Source organism: Trichoplusia ni, chromosome 1 (genome assembly GCF_003590095.1).
Source record: "Trichoplusia ni isolate ovarian cell line Hi5 chromosome 1, tn1, whole genome shotgun sequence".
NCBI lineage: Eukaryota > Metazoa > Arthropoda > Insecta > Lepidoptera > Noctuidae > Trichoplusia > Trichoplusia ni.
The window spans coordinates 23,720,961-23,738,416 of record NC_039478.1 but is presented as its reverse complement, the minus strand read 5'-3'; the positions used below and the strand labels follow the sequence as shown (position 1 = coordinate 23,738,416).

At 34.0% G+C, this 17,456-nt stretch overlaps 1 protein-coding gene across 1 annotated transcript in view; it reads right to left on the bottom strand.

Moving 5' to 3' along the window:
* Positions 1–17,456, bottom strand: part of LOC113500050 (F-BAR and double SH3 domains protein 2) — a 106,260-nt gene that overhangs the window by 32,781 nt on the left and 56,023 nt on the right. Inside the window, exon 3 of the mRNA XM_026880715.1 lies at positions 9,460–9,545. Within this exon, the coding sequence (XP_026736516.1) occupies positions 9,460–9,545 (86 nt within the window). The remainder of the gene's footprint in view (positions 1–9,459; positions 9,546–17,456) is intronic.

The following is a 17,456-nucleotide window of genomic DNA, read 5'->3' as shown; positions in this document are numbered from 1 at the left end:
GTGAACAGAAATTAGTATTTTGGGAAGACGCTTGCGTTGTTTTACGTATAAAAATGTTTTAATACAATTATTTTATTAAATGCTTTATATTTTATAGTTAAAGGTAGAAAATTTAAATAAAACTGTGTTTTTATTTACACCGCAAAATATTTTTTATCCATATTCACCTCTATTCTATTATGGTTACAGAACTGAAATATGACATGGTGTTTTCAACAGTGGCAAAGAGAGTGAAAATGAGACAATGACATGATTTTTCACGAAGATGTTATTGACTACAATAAAATATTGAGTAACTATAAATAACTATCTATCAAAACCATTATTTACGCCACAGGAGGATCACATGAACAAAAAAAAACATTTAAAAAAAATATTAATATAGACATCCAATGGTACATATGAACGTAAATCGCAGATGCAGTGCATGTTATCAATCGCTGCAAGACGCTGAACACTCACTACGTATACTAGTATTTGCAATGTATGCAAGCAAACATTTCGCCAGCCGTATTTGCGAAAGCCTCAGAGCCAGCATATTTGTTTGCCTTTAGCCGTACACTGACAAAATAAAGCCCCTGAAGACATGTTTGGCTATGAGGTGTTGCCAAAAAATGAATACGAAAATACATAATTTGATGACGATTAAAAACACTAAAATGTTTAAGTTTTTCTCATTATTCTGATTTTTATTTTGACGCGGAAAGAGCTAGTACGTATTTCTCTTTTGAATTTAAGTTTTAAATTGCTAGGGTAATATATATGCTATGCTTATTCACATTTGTTAATTATTAAGATGTTAGAAAATCTATAAAACGGTACTTGAGTTTCCCGTATTTGTAATTTTCCTACTTAGAAGATTTATGTTTCTCATTCATGTAATGCACATGTTTATGAAGTAGATAATTTTGCACAGACGTTAGCGTTGTTATTACAAAACTCTCAAATATATAAAAATGACATTTCGTTTCATTAGACTGCACGGATAGAGCAGCTGAGTGGTTGCGGTCACTACACCAAACCCACTGGGCGCGACGTGTCGCGGGTTTGATTCGCGCGTAGGACAAGCATTTATGTGATCCACGAATGCTTGTCCTGAGTCTGGGTGAATTTGTGCATGTGATTTGAATGTGTGAAACCTCCCGCGCGACACGGATTAAATTCCTTACTGCGGGAGTTATTAAAAAAGATATATACATATAATTAAGTCACCTCACTCGCCCAAGAGAGGGCAGCGCTATAAATTGTTTCTTAAACACTTTTAGCTCTTTTTTTATAAGTTTCTCACAGCGTGTAGCCGCAATTAATTCGTTTAGACACAATTACTTAACGTCTGGCACTGGGCATGTCTTAGATGAGAAATTATTTCTCTAATATTTTATGAAGTTACTTTATGAATAAAATAGTTACAGTTTTATTTTGCAGTTTTTCATTGTTTTCTCGTTTCCATGATCTCTTTGTTGGAATGTTTACATTTTTAATTAGGCAATTCATTATTTGAAATTACTTTTAAGAAAAGGTAACATTTTAAAATTTAAATATGCTATTGTGTATTTCGAACGACCAATTAAAGCTTCTCATTTAAAACAATAATATTCACTTTTTGAGAGCAAAAAAGTGGAGGTGCCATATTTGAAATGTCATCCAAATTTGTCCGCCAAATGTGCTTAAAATCGCGTTTATTTGTATCTGTCTATAAACAGCTAGGAAAGGTTTAATGTGTTGAGTGCCAGATGGAAGAGAACTAGTGACAGAGACAGGTGACAGGTGACAGGCACTAGGCAAAGTGCCATTTTACCATGTTGACAGATCACCTAATTTCTGGCATCAAATCCAAACGCTAATTCCGTGGTTCGCTAATTAGTATTCTATGTAGAATTATGGCTCTCTAAATAGCTTTAAATGGACTTTTGAATATTTCCAGATACCTACGTTGTATATTAAATGTTGTTGTGCAAACAGAAAGAATAAGTTTGTGTTTTGAAATTTTGTCTATAAATGATCTAATTAATTGATTTAATCAAATCTAATTGATTAGCAGATTTGCCTGCGAAGGCTCAATCTTGTTAATAATAATAACATAGCAGGAATACGTCTATTTTGGATTCTTCATGTCTGTTTTCCCATAGAGCGGAGGTGAATTATCCCTAGTAGATCACCCCATAACATTGTGTATTAAAGTTCTCAAGAAGGCCTCTGAACGTTGGACCTGTGTCCCCGTTCACGCCTTTAAAAACGATCGGGTCTCTTCTCATGAAGTTAGCCAATGAATGAATAGAGATACAAATAATAACATAACAGGAATAAAAATAAGAAAACCAAACTCAAAATAATAAATCAATGGCTCCTTTTTCTTCATAACTTCTTCACTGACCGTAGTTTAGGGCTACCTTCATGACAGTTCAGACATGTATACATCTAATAATGAAATATCGATACCAAAACGCTATGAAGATCAAAATTATTCTCTCCTAGGAATAGCAATCAAAGAGACCGATATATAATACCAATTGCTTCAAGTCGTAAGTTTTGATTTGTCTATGTGAGGACCGAACTAGTTACTCGAACTTAGCGCCCGTTGAAGCGGCTTGAGGTTGTCCTGGCTGAGTTACTTCCAAACTGTTTAGCTTTGACGCCGATTCAATTTACAATTTGTGAGCACTTAAAACAGTGTGGCTCTTCGGTAGTTAGTTGGACTGAGACTCATAGATTATATTTTTTTGATAACAAGTTTTATGGGTCATGTAGCCAAAGAGTTTAAAAAAGATCCGTATTGCTGAGGCTCCGCTTTTTTTCTATCTGTCTCTCTGTTCACTAATTAAAATTTCAACAGATTACGTATTTCTGTTGCCGTCTTAATAAGAAATACTTAAAATAAAGATCAAAGTTTGGCAACGGCAATGGTTGTAACGATCATATTTATTTGGGGGTGGTAAAAAGTGCCCTAAGTACCTTATTTGTTATTTGTAGCTTGTTTTTACGAAACCATTCTCGGATCCGCAAGTACAACTCGTAAATTAACGGTATTTTTTAATTTATGTAACCGCATCTTACTTGTTTGGACGGACCGTGTCGAATTGGTTAAATTAGAAAAATTGTACCGAACAGGTGTTACACGGGAGTGAAATGCATAAAATTTCTACGTTAGTACGTGTGTCAAAGATTCGATTCCACTTAAATAAATATGCATCCGTCTTTGCTCCATACATTTTAAATACCACTTGAAAGCTCAATTGAAACGTCCTTAAAGATATTTTTGCGAATTCTCTTTGACTATGTTGTTTCCTTTCAAAGTGGTAAGGATGTGACACAATCACACATATCGAATTCTACATACATTTTTATGGTCTCTGCAATTATTATTTGAAATTATTGTGACACGTTCTTACTACTTTTCCTTGTAACTATGTTGGACGATAGTGAAATGCAACAATGTTTTCGTTTATTTTTGTAGTTTCGTACCCAAAGGATAGAAGAATAGAACCCTATTATTGAGCCTATTGCCGTCTGTCATAAACCGCGATAATTAGGCAGTTGTTATTTTAATAGATGATGCATTCTCGTTGTATGTATAACAACAAAAGTTAAAAATTAAAATCGAGGCTAAGTGACCGTTGGACAGTAATTTTGATGGGATGAGTTAATGAGTTTCTAACTTATTTTGATTTTAGCCAATTTGTATTTGCCTAAATTTTGCATGTCCGATTCACACTTGACCGATCTTTATTCAATTCTATTGATATCGACGTGTCTATATCCTTATAACTTAGTTTGCCTACTCATGTACACTACAATGAAATGCACCGAACTCTGACACCCGCGCACTTGACGATAACTTCACCAATTAGGCTCAATTACCGTAACGAAGGTAGATAAGTACTGTACTAATTGACAGGCAGTCGGCTAGAAACCGGCATTACACAGGAACCTAGGATAAGGACCCAATCACAGCATACTCTAATGACTGCTCGTGAATTGTCAGTGCTTTGTGGAGCTAAAGGCTCACCGCATCGATTACCTGGAGGTTGGTAATAACCGCCATAGATTAACCGACAAAGGCTGCTAATTTCGAGAGGAAGTGCACGGCAAAGGATGTTACGTCGACATCCCTTTGTAAATTCGCTGGCGTTTGAAACGCATTTATATTTCTGGTTTGTCAGGTCTATCTTCCATCAGGTCTGATCCCAATTTACTGGAGTAATTAACTCTGTTTGTGAGCCTTTATTCGAAGTTGGTCTGTCAGATTGTAAATGAAACATGTGTAACAATTTCCTTAGCATATATTGAGGCTCTCTGGGACAGAATCTATTTTCATTATGATGTCGCTTTTGCTGTTTCCAAAGCTTGTTTGTCGCAGTCTAGAGGTAAATAGGCAAAAAGTTTGGGAGATGATCTTTAAAGCGTGTAAAATCAGTAGGTATCGAAAATACTATGGAAATTAGATCAAATATGTGATTGATTGATGACAAGTTTCTTCAAAATCAAAGGAAATATTATTTCTATTTTTCACAATAAACTATTGAACTAAACTTAGAACATATCGCATTGCACCTGATGTAGCAAATAGTCTGGAAAGTTCATTTGTTTTTATAAAGTTCTTACTCTCTGCGCTGTCGTGCTTTGTTTTTTTTTTCGATTTTGTAAACAAAGGTGGATGTTCATTGCGTCTCGTGAACGATTTTAGTGTTCAGCCGTGGGCGATGGGTGCAGATGTAGCAGTCTACAATACATTGCATTAGGACCGTATCAGGTTGACTTCATTACGGGATGCTATTCAGAGGGCAGTCCTTTGTTTTTCTTTGTTTCCTTGCCTGGATAATGCAGGCTTTGTTTTGATACTGTCCATGTATTTGTGTTTTTTTTCCACGAGCAGCTTTTATGTTTAAGAAAGGCAATGTTTTTCGACGTGATTGTACAATTTCAAATGTGCGTCACTACTCATGGGTCTTAATTACAATTAAGTTATTTGCGTGACTTTTACTGTTATTCTAATGTTATACGTAGGGATATATTTGGAAGTATAAAAAACTGGCTTAAGTTAGGACACGTTTTTTAATTACACCCTCATACACTAATAATGGTAAATTAGGTGTTAATGTAATGCAATGAGTAGAATAAAATAACTCAGCGAAACAATTTGGTTCACAAAGTGTTCGACAGCTGAATTGTATAGTAGTGTGTGTGTTAGTTCCGAAATAATGTTCCCATCCTTCCGTACGTTAATAAGTTATTAGTCTCCGAGTACCAAATTAAAAACTTTCTATTCTAAAATAAATCTCATAATTAACAATTCGTATGAAGCTTGTGAATATTTTAAAGTGGACACATTTCCACAAGCACAGTTTGGACAGAAATTTAAATAACGAAAATAGCTTTTTAATATTCAAGTTCTTTCTGCCAGCATTTTATATGTCCGTGTGACGGGATCGTATGACGTAAACCTTTCGCGTTATTCATAATACTGGAATAACAAATGCTTGGAAAAGGCATAATTCTAAAATATCACATTTTAAAATTATTTCGCTGTAAAAATTTGGACAGTGTCAAAACTCGGGATTATCCGATATTTCGAGTCTGTCGACTATTCTTCGCTTGTTATGAAAAAAGCATTTATATTTAAAAGTAAAGTCTTTAGCTTTGGTTTTAAACTCTTCTTATACCAATTTTGTCAGTTTTATCAGTTTTGTGCATGTACAAAGTACAAATGTGACTTTTTCCAAGTTTTATGTACCTTCTTAATTAGCCTAAGACAAACGGAGAAGAGGTGAAAACGGTCGTTAGGAAATCTAGACTCTATATCGAAGTCGTCACTATCGAATTCATGAGCTTTCTTCTGGTTTCCGTTCTTACTCTCTGTTCGTTTCTTACTCTTATTGGCCCTTCCGGACACCCCTCTGTATCTCAATCATGTCAGTTAAATTAAAATATGACTTCTTTCCAAGCCAGTATTTATTGTCATCTCTAAATACATTTAACCCACCGCTCATCTTTACCAGTTTAATGTTCTTTTCAAGACGGTCTCAACAAATACGAATTCACATTAAAGTTGAAAGCTAAATAAAATACAACGTCTTGGATGTCACAGGGAATAAGTCTGTCCGGAGTTTACCAGAGCTCGTCGCCTTATAAAATTCTAAGTATAAAATGTTGAAATTTTATTTTACCGCAAATAATGTTACTGAAAGCCTCGGTTTAGTGAAAACACGCTTTATTTGCTTAACGTAACATTCTTCTTATATTTTCAGCAAATAATAAAACTGAAGGGTATTTGCTCACATTTTTGTACCTGCTCTATTTATTTCAGTACTGTATTACTTAACATATATTTTATGAAGGATCAAGTTTCGTCTTGTTTGCAGAAATTATTATTCTGTTTGGGAATTATCGCTCTTACTTATAGCTCAGTTCTAAATACGTATCCATGAGGTAACTCTTTGTTGTAATTGTCCTCATTTGACTCTATGGGCACTGATCTGAAGAAAATCCATAAGTTTTTTCTTTATAACTATTATAAATTATGGATACCACTTGAAGTGAACATTTTTAAGTACCTTGTATATGATCAAGTTCTATCTAATAAGAGTAATAGTGTTTTGACGTCCCAACAGATAAAACATATTGGTTACAAAAATTTCGTAGCACGCTACGAAAAAGCTACGCTTGCTACGAAGTCCTACGAACAATTCAACGTTTTAATATTAATTTCGTTTCATGGAAAATAAGTTGAATTTCTAATACTTGCATCTTTCAATTCCAGTTTAACGATGATAACTCAATAGCGCTATACGAGAACGCTTCGCTCGCCGAATCTCGTAAGATGTTAATAATCTTTGAGGCGGCTTAGAATTCTTCCGTCGAGAGGTCGGCAACCGAGGCTTCAATGCGAGTGGGTCACGGTCATGTACCGACCGGGAATAAGGTCGTCGCCAGCAAACAGAGTCCGCAATCTTCAGCCATAGTATGGTCATAACGGAATATGTATAGTGACCCGTTTTCATAGCGGTTTGTGACCATGACTGCTTAAACCAAATTCACGAATTTTTTTCTTACTCAGACCCGAAATTTGGTGATAGGTATTTGTTTAGTAATTCGGTGTTTTTGTAAGTATTTATTCGTCTGGCTACTACTAGCCTTTATAGGTCTAGATCAAAACCAGATGGTTGAGTGCGAAAAGTAAAAGAAAATAATTAGCAGATTTTTTTTTTAGCAAATGATTTAGAAAATTATGGATATTTCTATACAATTAGTTATATTCAGCTAACAAAGTCAGGAATTTTAAATTACTTTAGAAATCATTTGCATGAGAATGCATAAAATATTTTTTTCGTTGCTGAACACAGATTTTACTACCCAGTATCATGAACGCGAGTATGATTGTTACTTTTGCTGAAATACAATTCGTCACTCCTAACAGTTTTCATCCTCGATTAACACTTAAAGTTTATTTCATTTTATGCGTTATGGTAACGGTAAAACCGCAGGACGCAGCTAGTATAGCCATAAACTGTTTATGCCCATATATCTCGAAACAGGTCAATGAACTGTCATATCCTAGAATTTTATGACGCCACTTGGCGAACTGCCAACCCATTTACTGAATTTTCAATTGGATATTTTTGGCATAAATGCAATGAAATTCAACATAATAAAGCTACAAAACGGACAATAAATCTATTGAGCCCTTTTCAGTGACTGTCATTATTTAACTGTATTTTAAAGTATCTTAAAAAAAGTGCGCTATCACTAGGAAAACTTTCATAATATATTGATGACAAAAGTTTCGTAGCGCTACGTAAAACCTACGATGGCTACGAACGTACATCGTAGCGCCATCTAATGGCTAGACGAAACATTACTTTAGTGCCTGAAACAGCCAATAGATATCGTTGAGCTACATTATCGATATTCACTTTCACGGTCACTTTGGTGTACACTCACTCACTAGGCGAAAACGCGGCGCTTTTGGAACGAGCGTTTTTTATGCCAATGAACTGGATGATGTCGTTACAAGCATTTCAGGCTTTAAGCTTTCCAAATATGGTATACCATTTACCATATTTGGAAAGCTTAAAGGTAAACCACAAATAGATTTATGGTACAACAGTGAAATTAAGGGACAAGTCAACCATATTGCACTAAAGTGTAGGTTTAATTATATTTATCACATAAGTGATTACAATGCTAATGAGTTTTCTAATCAGGACTTCAGATGAATAACACTGAACATTCAGTAAACGTCTAAAAACCGTTCACCAAAAGAAACGCCGCGCGTGACATCCACCTAGTGCGAACTCGTCGTAATATAGTTGCACCTGTGTTGCGATGCACTTTAAACCATTTTCGATAGATGGCACTAGCATCCACAAAACTGACTGAATAAAGTTTGTTGCTCGTTAGTCGAAACTTTTCCGAAGTTCATTACGTGTTTTAATTGACATAAAAATATTGTAAACTTCCAAAGTCCACACAATAATTACAGGAAATGAAAACTTTTTGACTAACAGAATATTTTCGATGTGTTTTTCTTGTTTTTTTAATAAGGGTACGTAAAATTGGAAACTTTTAACTACTTCTTTCGCATTGCTTGCGAGCTGAAATACAGGCTGTGATTTATTTTGTTTTTATTTTTTTTTTGTATATCTGGGGTGCTCAAAGTTTTTTCAACACGTCTAGGCAGCCAGCCTGAGCGTAGGCTTTCACTTCTTCAGGCTGCTGAGTTTAACTTTTCATAAATGTATCTATGTTTCGTATTTTGTTTTTAGACTTAAGCAACATAATTATGTATATATACATATATATATAAGACGCTGTTTATTATTTTTTTGCGTAATTGGTAAATGATGATTAGTTGTCTGAATGTTGCGTTGTTTTAATGTTTAATTGACTTCGCAGTTCTAGCTGCATCGATTGCTATTTGTTTTGTTTCCGATTGAGCGCGAATATTAAGTTTCTGTGTGGAAACTGGTTTTGCTTCAGTATGGTTTAGTCAGTGTTTATTGGGCATGTGTATTTAAGATAGTTTGAGAGCTCTTTAGGTGAACTGGCCATGATACAAGTTATTATATTTTTTATGAAATATATTATACATACATTAGCAAAAGCGTATATTTTATATGCTTTGCACTTAATGACTGTAGAGTTCTAAGAATTCGTGCAAAAATTTCTTGATGGAATAAATCAAATCTAGAATATTGTCTTTTATAGAAAAACTTTTAAGAAACCTTCGCAGACACGTGTAAGTACTACAATTTTTTGATGTGGTATTTGACATAGTCATGGTTTGAACAAAAGTCAAACTGACCTTTTTTCTATACTTTTAAGTGACCTCATCCGCCATTGTCACAACGCCTAGGTACTTTATCCCCAGCGGTTGATACTACATTTCGCCAAACACACTTTCATCGCAAAGTAATCGCAATTGTTCGAAGCGAAGTGTATCTATTATTGCTAGGTACTGACCATTTTTCTTCGGCGCCATCGACCTTGATGTCGGGGATATTCGGGATCTTCTTGTTGAGGTACGCAGAAGAAATCTTCAGCAGAGCCTGGGGACAAAGAGAGTGAGGTTAGAGACGTCACAAGCTGTAGATTTGGGACATTTGAAGCAGCAGTTACTTGTGTTCTATAGTGTAACCACCAAGATATATCTAGGTTAATTTTCTTGAAACTGGGAGTATTCAAACGTTTTTGGTCTCTATGCCTTTGTAGGATTTTGCTCTTGGTGATATTAAAGAAAACACACGGATGGAAATCAAAGATATATTCTCCTAAGGAGGCAATTAGAACAAAGACAATTAAATATTCAAAACTGACTTACTACTATTATCTTGGATAACCTGTACTTTATAATAAGGTTGTTTTTTATAGATTAAACTTTAATATTCTAACAACTTAAGGTAAAAGCACCTATTACGGAGGTATTTCGCAACATTTGAAAGTAAGAAACAAAAATAAGAATTTGTAGGTATTTCTAAAGGTGGAAAAAAAATCTAACATTAAAAGTGGAATTTATATTTTGTGTTGCTGTTGAGACTATGATTCTGTTGATGATATTTCTTATTTTAAAGAAATATTTAAATAGTCTGGTCGATTTTCCCTTATACGGAGGTAAAATTTTGCTCTGATCCTATTACTGCGGTAGACGGCTCCTAATACGGAGGGTCAGAACTTATATTCATTAAAGTTCCGTACAAATAATATTTATTTAATAATATTAATGTGTTAGTTAAAGTTTTTCCTTTACTGAAAATTGATTTTATTAAATACACACCCACCGTTCTACAGAACAATGTCTATGGATAAAACTGAAAAATAAGGTATAATTATACCAAGTTTCATCGAAATCGAACATTTTTTTTTTCTCGTGATGCCTGAACATACAGCCAGACAAAATAAATTTTAATCACATGTTTGGGTTTGGTCACTCGCTGCTGTTTATTTTTTCAATAATTTCAGTGTACAGAATTGACCCTTCTACAGATTTATTAAATGTATAGATAAATGAATAGAACCGTAATAGGAGATCTTAGAACCCTACACGGAGTTACCTGAAAATAATTACCGCCGTAATAGGAAAACTACTCATGTTTTCGATAATCCTAATTCTGACCCATAAATATTTCGATAAACAAAGGAGTAAAAATGCCTAATCAAACATTAACAGTTTTTTGGCTCAGATTTGTAAAACTCAAGTCAAAATTTATACAAAATAAATGTTTTGTGATAAATCAAAATACACCTTCCCATTTTTGGATCTTCTAAGAAACTAACATTTTTTACTCGACAGTTTTCATATTTAACTAGATTTCCAATTAAGAACATATACCACAGAATATGGTTTCTAAGTTACGTGATTAATAATTATTTCAACTAAACTTGAAACTAATTGAATAAGTTAATCAATGGTAAGTTATAAACAATTAAACATGTCCAGTACTTTTCCTATTTCGGAGTCATACCACCGTATTAGGATTAATCTTCAAAATTTGTATCGTATTACGGCGGTATTTTATTTTTAATTTTTTTGGTGAAAAAATACTTACAAATATAAAATAAGCTATTTAAATAGATAATGTAATAATAAGAAAATGCTATAAATAACAAAAGAACAAACTCGAACGGCATCTTAATACGAAAAACTTAGTTTCTAAATATTTGTGTACTTACTTTTGTTGTTCCGTGTTTGTATGGAAACACCTCTCACGTTGATTACGTTACAGAGACTGATTGATTTTGTTGTGTTGTTTATGTGCTATACTTGCAAACGTCAGTTAAGTCATAAAGTTAAAGATTTAGAATAAATAGTTTCGGTTTCGGTGTACCTACACTAAATAAAACGGGAATAAAACGCGAAAATATAAATACCACCGTAATAGGAAGCGATTTTGACTACCGCCGTATTAGGAGCCTTTACCTTATATGTTATAATTTATTTTGCAAATATAGATACAAAACGGTGTTTCAAGCATTGTTAGTTTCGCCTCATTTTCCCAGCATTTAAAATCACTCATTCAAAAATCATGGTATTGGGATGCAAATTTCCTTTTCTTATTTATTTATTTAATTATCACACTAATCTACCATTACAGGTTACTTAACCTAATAAGGTAGCTAGGACTAAGCAAAGGTCTAAGTATTTATGTGAACTAGGGTTTCAAAGATTGAATTATTATGCACATAGTTGCAGGTCTAAATTCCAGCAACTGTTTTAATATGTAATTTTCTGATAATTCTGATATGCATAGGCAATAAGTTAGCCTGATACACATGCCCGTCATTGCTCCTCCTGGAATTGCTTGTTGCTTCATCCATCTTTCTCTTAGATATGAAATCCTTACTATTTACGATTTCCCGTTATATTAAATGGGTAACCATTCAGTATATATTTTTTAGTAAACCTAACTTTCTTCTTGAAAAAATGGTATGTATTTACGAATTTCAATGGCTGACATTTATCCGAGGTTACAGTTTTTTGGTCGTAATCAGACGGAGGCTCGTCCGCTCTTTGCTATTGATTTTCACAAGACTTTTGGAGCGTACTCTGTTGTCTGGGAGCCAACTGGCTTCCAGTACCGATATCACATATTATTACGCGCGTATTTCATTTAGCACGTAACTGGATAAATATTTTATTGAGTGTGATTAATTATTACGTTTTTAGTATTGTTTTTGTTTAGAGATTATCAATTAAATATCTGTTCTTTGCATATTTTTAATTGACTCTCGACGCAAACGAGGTTTGTTATAATTTTGACCACTGCGCGTTTTTTTTTAAAGATGGTTATTTAGCAATGGTTCATGGATATTTTCTATTGAAATCCGTCCAGCGTTTTCAAGATCTTTCTTCTAAGCGGCCTGTTGTAAGTTGAAATATCCAAGCTCTGAAACGGGTGAATTGTTCTGGAAGAGGTTTTTATTGGTTTTGGGGTATAATTTTGGGGTATAATGTTTCCCTGCCCCCTGAGTTCTACATGAACATTGCCATTGCTTACTATCGTGTAGAGAAGTTACTTTTATACTGTTTATATTAGTAATTTTTATTATGACGTAATTGAATGTTATTCTCGCAAGCTTCAAGAGCAGTGTTAAGAGCTTTTCAACAAATACAAAATTGTGGACGTAACGTTTTTGGTTCAGAAAATTAGATTTTACATTATTCTTACCGTTAAACAGCTACCAAGTCATGTAAATACGATAAACAATGTAATTAAAAAAAGAACTTCAAACGAAAAAGTCGGCAAATAACCTTCCGAGAATTTATAAGCACATTTTTATAACGAGAAATGTATACATTCGGGATATTCGATAATTCTGGCTACTAGGAATTATTTTTTAACCAGTATTGCTTAATTGACGCCAGGGGTTTAATTCCCTCATCTACTGAACGATATTATGTTTCGTAAAGGAGGTTTTGCGGAAAAATCGGCCTTTTAAAACAAATATGTCGAGAACCCACACTGAGCTTACACCTTACACCTTATTTCCAGGTCGTGAGGTTGATTTTTGCAAGTCATGCTGTTTAAGATCAAATAAGTTTAATGATTTGTGTTCAGCTTCCAAGAAAAATCTTATCCCTGCTTAACAATGTTTTTCATAAATTGTGTTTTATTTTAGTACTAGCTTTTCGCCCGCGGCTTCGCCCGCTACGAGATCGGTTATATCGCGTTTCCAAGAGAACTCTTCAAAAGTACGGGATAAAAACTATCCTATGTTCTTTCTCAAGGTCAACTCTATATCTGTACCAAATTTCTTTAAACTCAGTTCAGTGGTTTAGACGTGAAAGCGTAACAGACAGATTGAGTAACTTTCGCATTTATAATATTAGTAGGGATTCGTGTCATATAATTTTATCATCATTATCATTAATCGTTTTAATTCCCTAGGTAAACACTTGAACTATAATACGTAACTGTGTTCAACACAGCACGTGCGCCGTAAGGAAACTTTCCCAGAAAAGTGGGTAATTTGTGGACATACAACAGCGTGAAAGTATAGTGAGAATACGGGAACGATGGCACAAATTAACAGGGGCAAGTGGCGACGGTCCCACGGATAATCTTATGTTTAAACGTACCTGTGTTATTAAGTGCATTTTACATAATATTATGCAGCCTTTAACTACCGGGGGAAGACCTCTTTATGTATGGAGAAAGATGGAGTTTCAATGAACTTCTATTACTATTTTTTATTTGTTGATTTTTTATTCATTTTAACAAAATCGTTTTAATGATTAGGTATTAGTATTATTTATTTATTATTTCTCGTTTATGGAAAAAATGGAACACAAATAAATGAACTATAAAAGCTCGCCAATGCTAGAATTAGTTGTTATCTCTCCTAATGTAATCATTAAAAAAAACGAGGAATTAGTTCAAGGATAAATTTAGAACTCTTTTTATATCATGACACGTTTTTTGTTGGGTATTGACGAAAACTAATGACTATTTCTGAAACAGTTAACTAACGGCCGTTTTCAAATTCAAATAGTTTGGATCATTAGACATTATAATAATGACATATTTTATATTTTATTACTTACATTTTATTTGTATGAATTTGTCAAAATTGTATCTATAAGTAGAAAAAAAATCGATCGATAAATAAAATATTGAAAAGTGTCATAAGAAAATTTCACTTTTCATATTGCGTATTATTGAATACACGCAATAATATAAAGCTTATATTTTATTTATTGCCAGTGGTTCATCAGCAAAGCATTTCGTTGCGCGGTCATTTCAAAGGTAAGTAATCCGTTCGAATCCCGGTTCATCTCGAAACGATAACGTACCTACCTCGATATTCTCTTGTTAAAAAATTCGACACATGAACATATTTCGAAATACTTTATTTTATCACTGAATATTATTTCTGCGTAAAATATTTTTCGTTTGTAAATGATTTTGCGTTTAAATCACTAGAAAAATAAGCTTTTCATTTTGGTCGTTAGTTTTTTTATTAAGATTCATGTAATAAAGTGCAGCTATAGTTTAGAATAGACAGCATGTATACAAGAAAACCCAGTCATATAAAAAAGTGGCTTCTAAAAGAAAACTAGAGTCATAGAAAGCAAAGCTGATGACAAATTTTAGGAAGGTTTGGAAAGAAAAATAATTTAAATGCCAAAAGGCGATAAAAAATTAACCGTGGTCTTTTAAAACACGTTGCGAAAGTCCGTGCTCTGTGATTTAATGTTTATCAGTTTTCTAAGTGGAAATAGATACGAAAGAATACTCGGATCAAGTCCTTGATAGGTGTTCGACTCAAATACGAATGTCCATGGCATGGATAAGTTCTGTTTTACTAGTATTAATTTGCAAAAGATTTTAAATTCCCGTTGATACATGCTGACATCAAAATAGTGAATAATCTTGCATTTCAAAGTATTTTTTTTTAACAAACTATTCTGTTCTCTTAACAAGCTTCTTAGATAGATATAATATGCTTTATTAAACCCCACATGTAGAAGATGCTTAAATAGAATTTTCTTCATTGCACACGACATTTATAGGGGCCGTAACAAACATATACAGTAACATGGTATCACAATGGGTGGTCTCAGCGTTAAGAGCAATCTTTATTAAAAACCTTTGGGTGGACTTCATACTAAAGGTGGAACAGTTGTGAAGGTGAGCAGTTACATTTAATCCTTGTGTCGCGGGAGACCTCAACCATTCAAGTCACATACACAAGGGACGCAGACTCGGAACAAGCATTGGCGGGTCACACAAATGTTTGTCAAACTCGGTTGACGTACTACTAATTCACGTCATGTCGCACACTGTTGGTTTGGTCCGGTGACCTATACCACAGGATCCCCACGCAGTCGAATTGTTATAAATAATTACGTGAGATAGCCAGTTAAAGGCCCTAGGGAGCCATCATCGTGATAAATGAGACATCAAGGTCTTATTCCCGTATGTACTTAGGAGACTGCAGCTTGCATGGCCACAGTTCATGGTCCACATTAATAAGTGTCAAGTCTTACATAATATGGTACGTAATTTATGTATGTAAGCATCGTAGTTTGTAAATTTATTCTTCTTCCTTGACCTGGAAAATGATGTTGTTTTGGAAAGAATACGTCGAAATGAATTTAGTTTTCAAACGTTATTAACTAGTCTATCGAAATGGGTCTCAAAGAATACTTAAACGTAGAACAAGCATTTGTGGATCAAAGGAATATTCGTTACACGAGGAGATCAAACCCTATTGATCGCGAATTGTGGTCTCCGATAAATTGACCTATACCACTTGGCGATCTGGACAGTAGACAGTTCCATACCTAAGTGAGGAGACTAAATGAAGTGTGAGATCCAAAAGAGGTCGGTGTCCAAATTAATTTCTATAATTATCATTTCTAGCATAGTCAATGATTCCAAACATGTTATGTAGGTGCTACACGTGGTTGGTCTCAAGTCGCATTTTTTATTATAAGTTGAGGAATTTGAAGGAATAGATACATGCATTGGTCCCAGGAACAATGAGCTTTATTTCAATATCGCTAAGTTCCAATTTGTTTCAACAATCACTTACGTAGATAACAGAGATAATTTTGCCTAACGAAAAGGAGACTTGAAGTTAAGTAATTCACTTTAAAACAGGCTGAGGAACAAGCGTTAAACTAAATGCAATCTAATTGTCCAGCTGCAATTTACACAGAAATTCAATGTTCATGCTATGGTTATATTAGGTAGTCCACGTTCCCTGCATTTACGAGTTGAAATTCAAGTTTAATAACAATCTAGGCGAATGTAAAATGAAATTCATCACGCTTCATCTGTCAGGTTTTGAACTAATTATTTTGCTTCAAATCCCAGGTAATAATGAAACTATGCGAGCGCGAGCGGTCACGGCATTATTTCGTTCAAGCTAGAAATTTTCAGAAATTTGTGAATAAGTAATACATATTTTACGATGCAAATTCAAAGCCACTATGAAATATCATCCTTTAAAATTATTTATCATTAGCAGTTGCCCGCGGCTTCGTCCGCGTGTTGTCAATAGTATTAGCAGCGTACACAGAAATAGGTTTCCGATTTTATACCTTTGGTTACATTATCGCAATTTTCTTACGGAACCCTAAAATTTTTCAAAATAAATTATTACCTATATTCAGCGGGGATAATGTAGCTTCTCAACAGTGAAAGAATTTTTCAAATCGGACCAGTAGTTTTGAAGCCTATTCGTGTCAAACCAAGAAACAAACAAGTCTTTCCTCTTTATAATATTAGTATAGACAAATAGTTTATTAGCTGGATTTTCGAAATCACCCGACTAGTTTCGATAATAATAGGAAATCTGAATTAACAGCTGACGCTTTGCCGGCAGTTCACTATTTCAACTCGCATTCTAGCTAGTACCAAGAAATATGCCCGGGAAGCAGCGATAAATAATTATGATTCCGCCTCACAAAACTAACTAAATATATGCTTCGTATTTCCACACTTGAGTTCAAATACTTTTATGATATTAAGATGTTAACAACACTAACTTTAAAAAGCCGAAAAATTGGTGTTGATTAGGTAATTAATCATCACACAAAAAGAAACAAAATTTGAGTTGCGAGGGTTTTCACAAACATTCACCTTAGACACCTATTGTCATCATCATCTCAGATGTCCGCTGCTGGACATAGGAATCTAGGTACACAAAGACACCTATGTTCATATTAATTTACTAGCTGTTGCCCGTGACTTCGTCCGCGTGTTTAGAAGATATAAGTAAGAAACTTTGGAACAGAATACCTCGAAGATGAATAATTTTTCCTGTTTTTTCCACATTTTCTACTGTATCTTCGCTCATATTAGTCGCAGCGTGATGGTATATAGCCTAATACCTTCCTCGATGAATGGTCTATTCAACACAAAAATAATTTTACAATTTGTACCAGTAGTTCCTGAGATTAGCGCGTTCAAACAAACAATCAAATTCTTCAGCTTTATATATTAGTATAGATA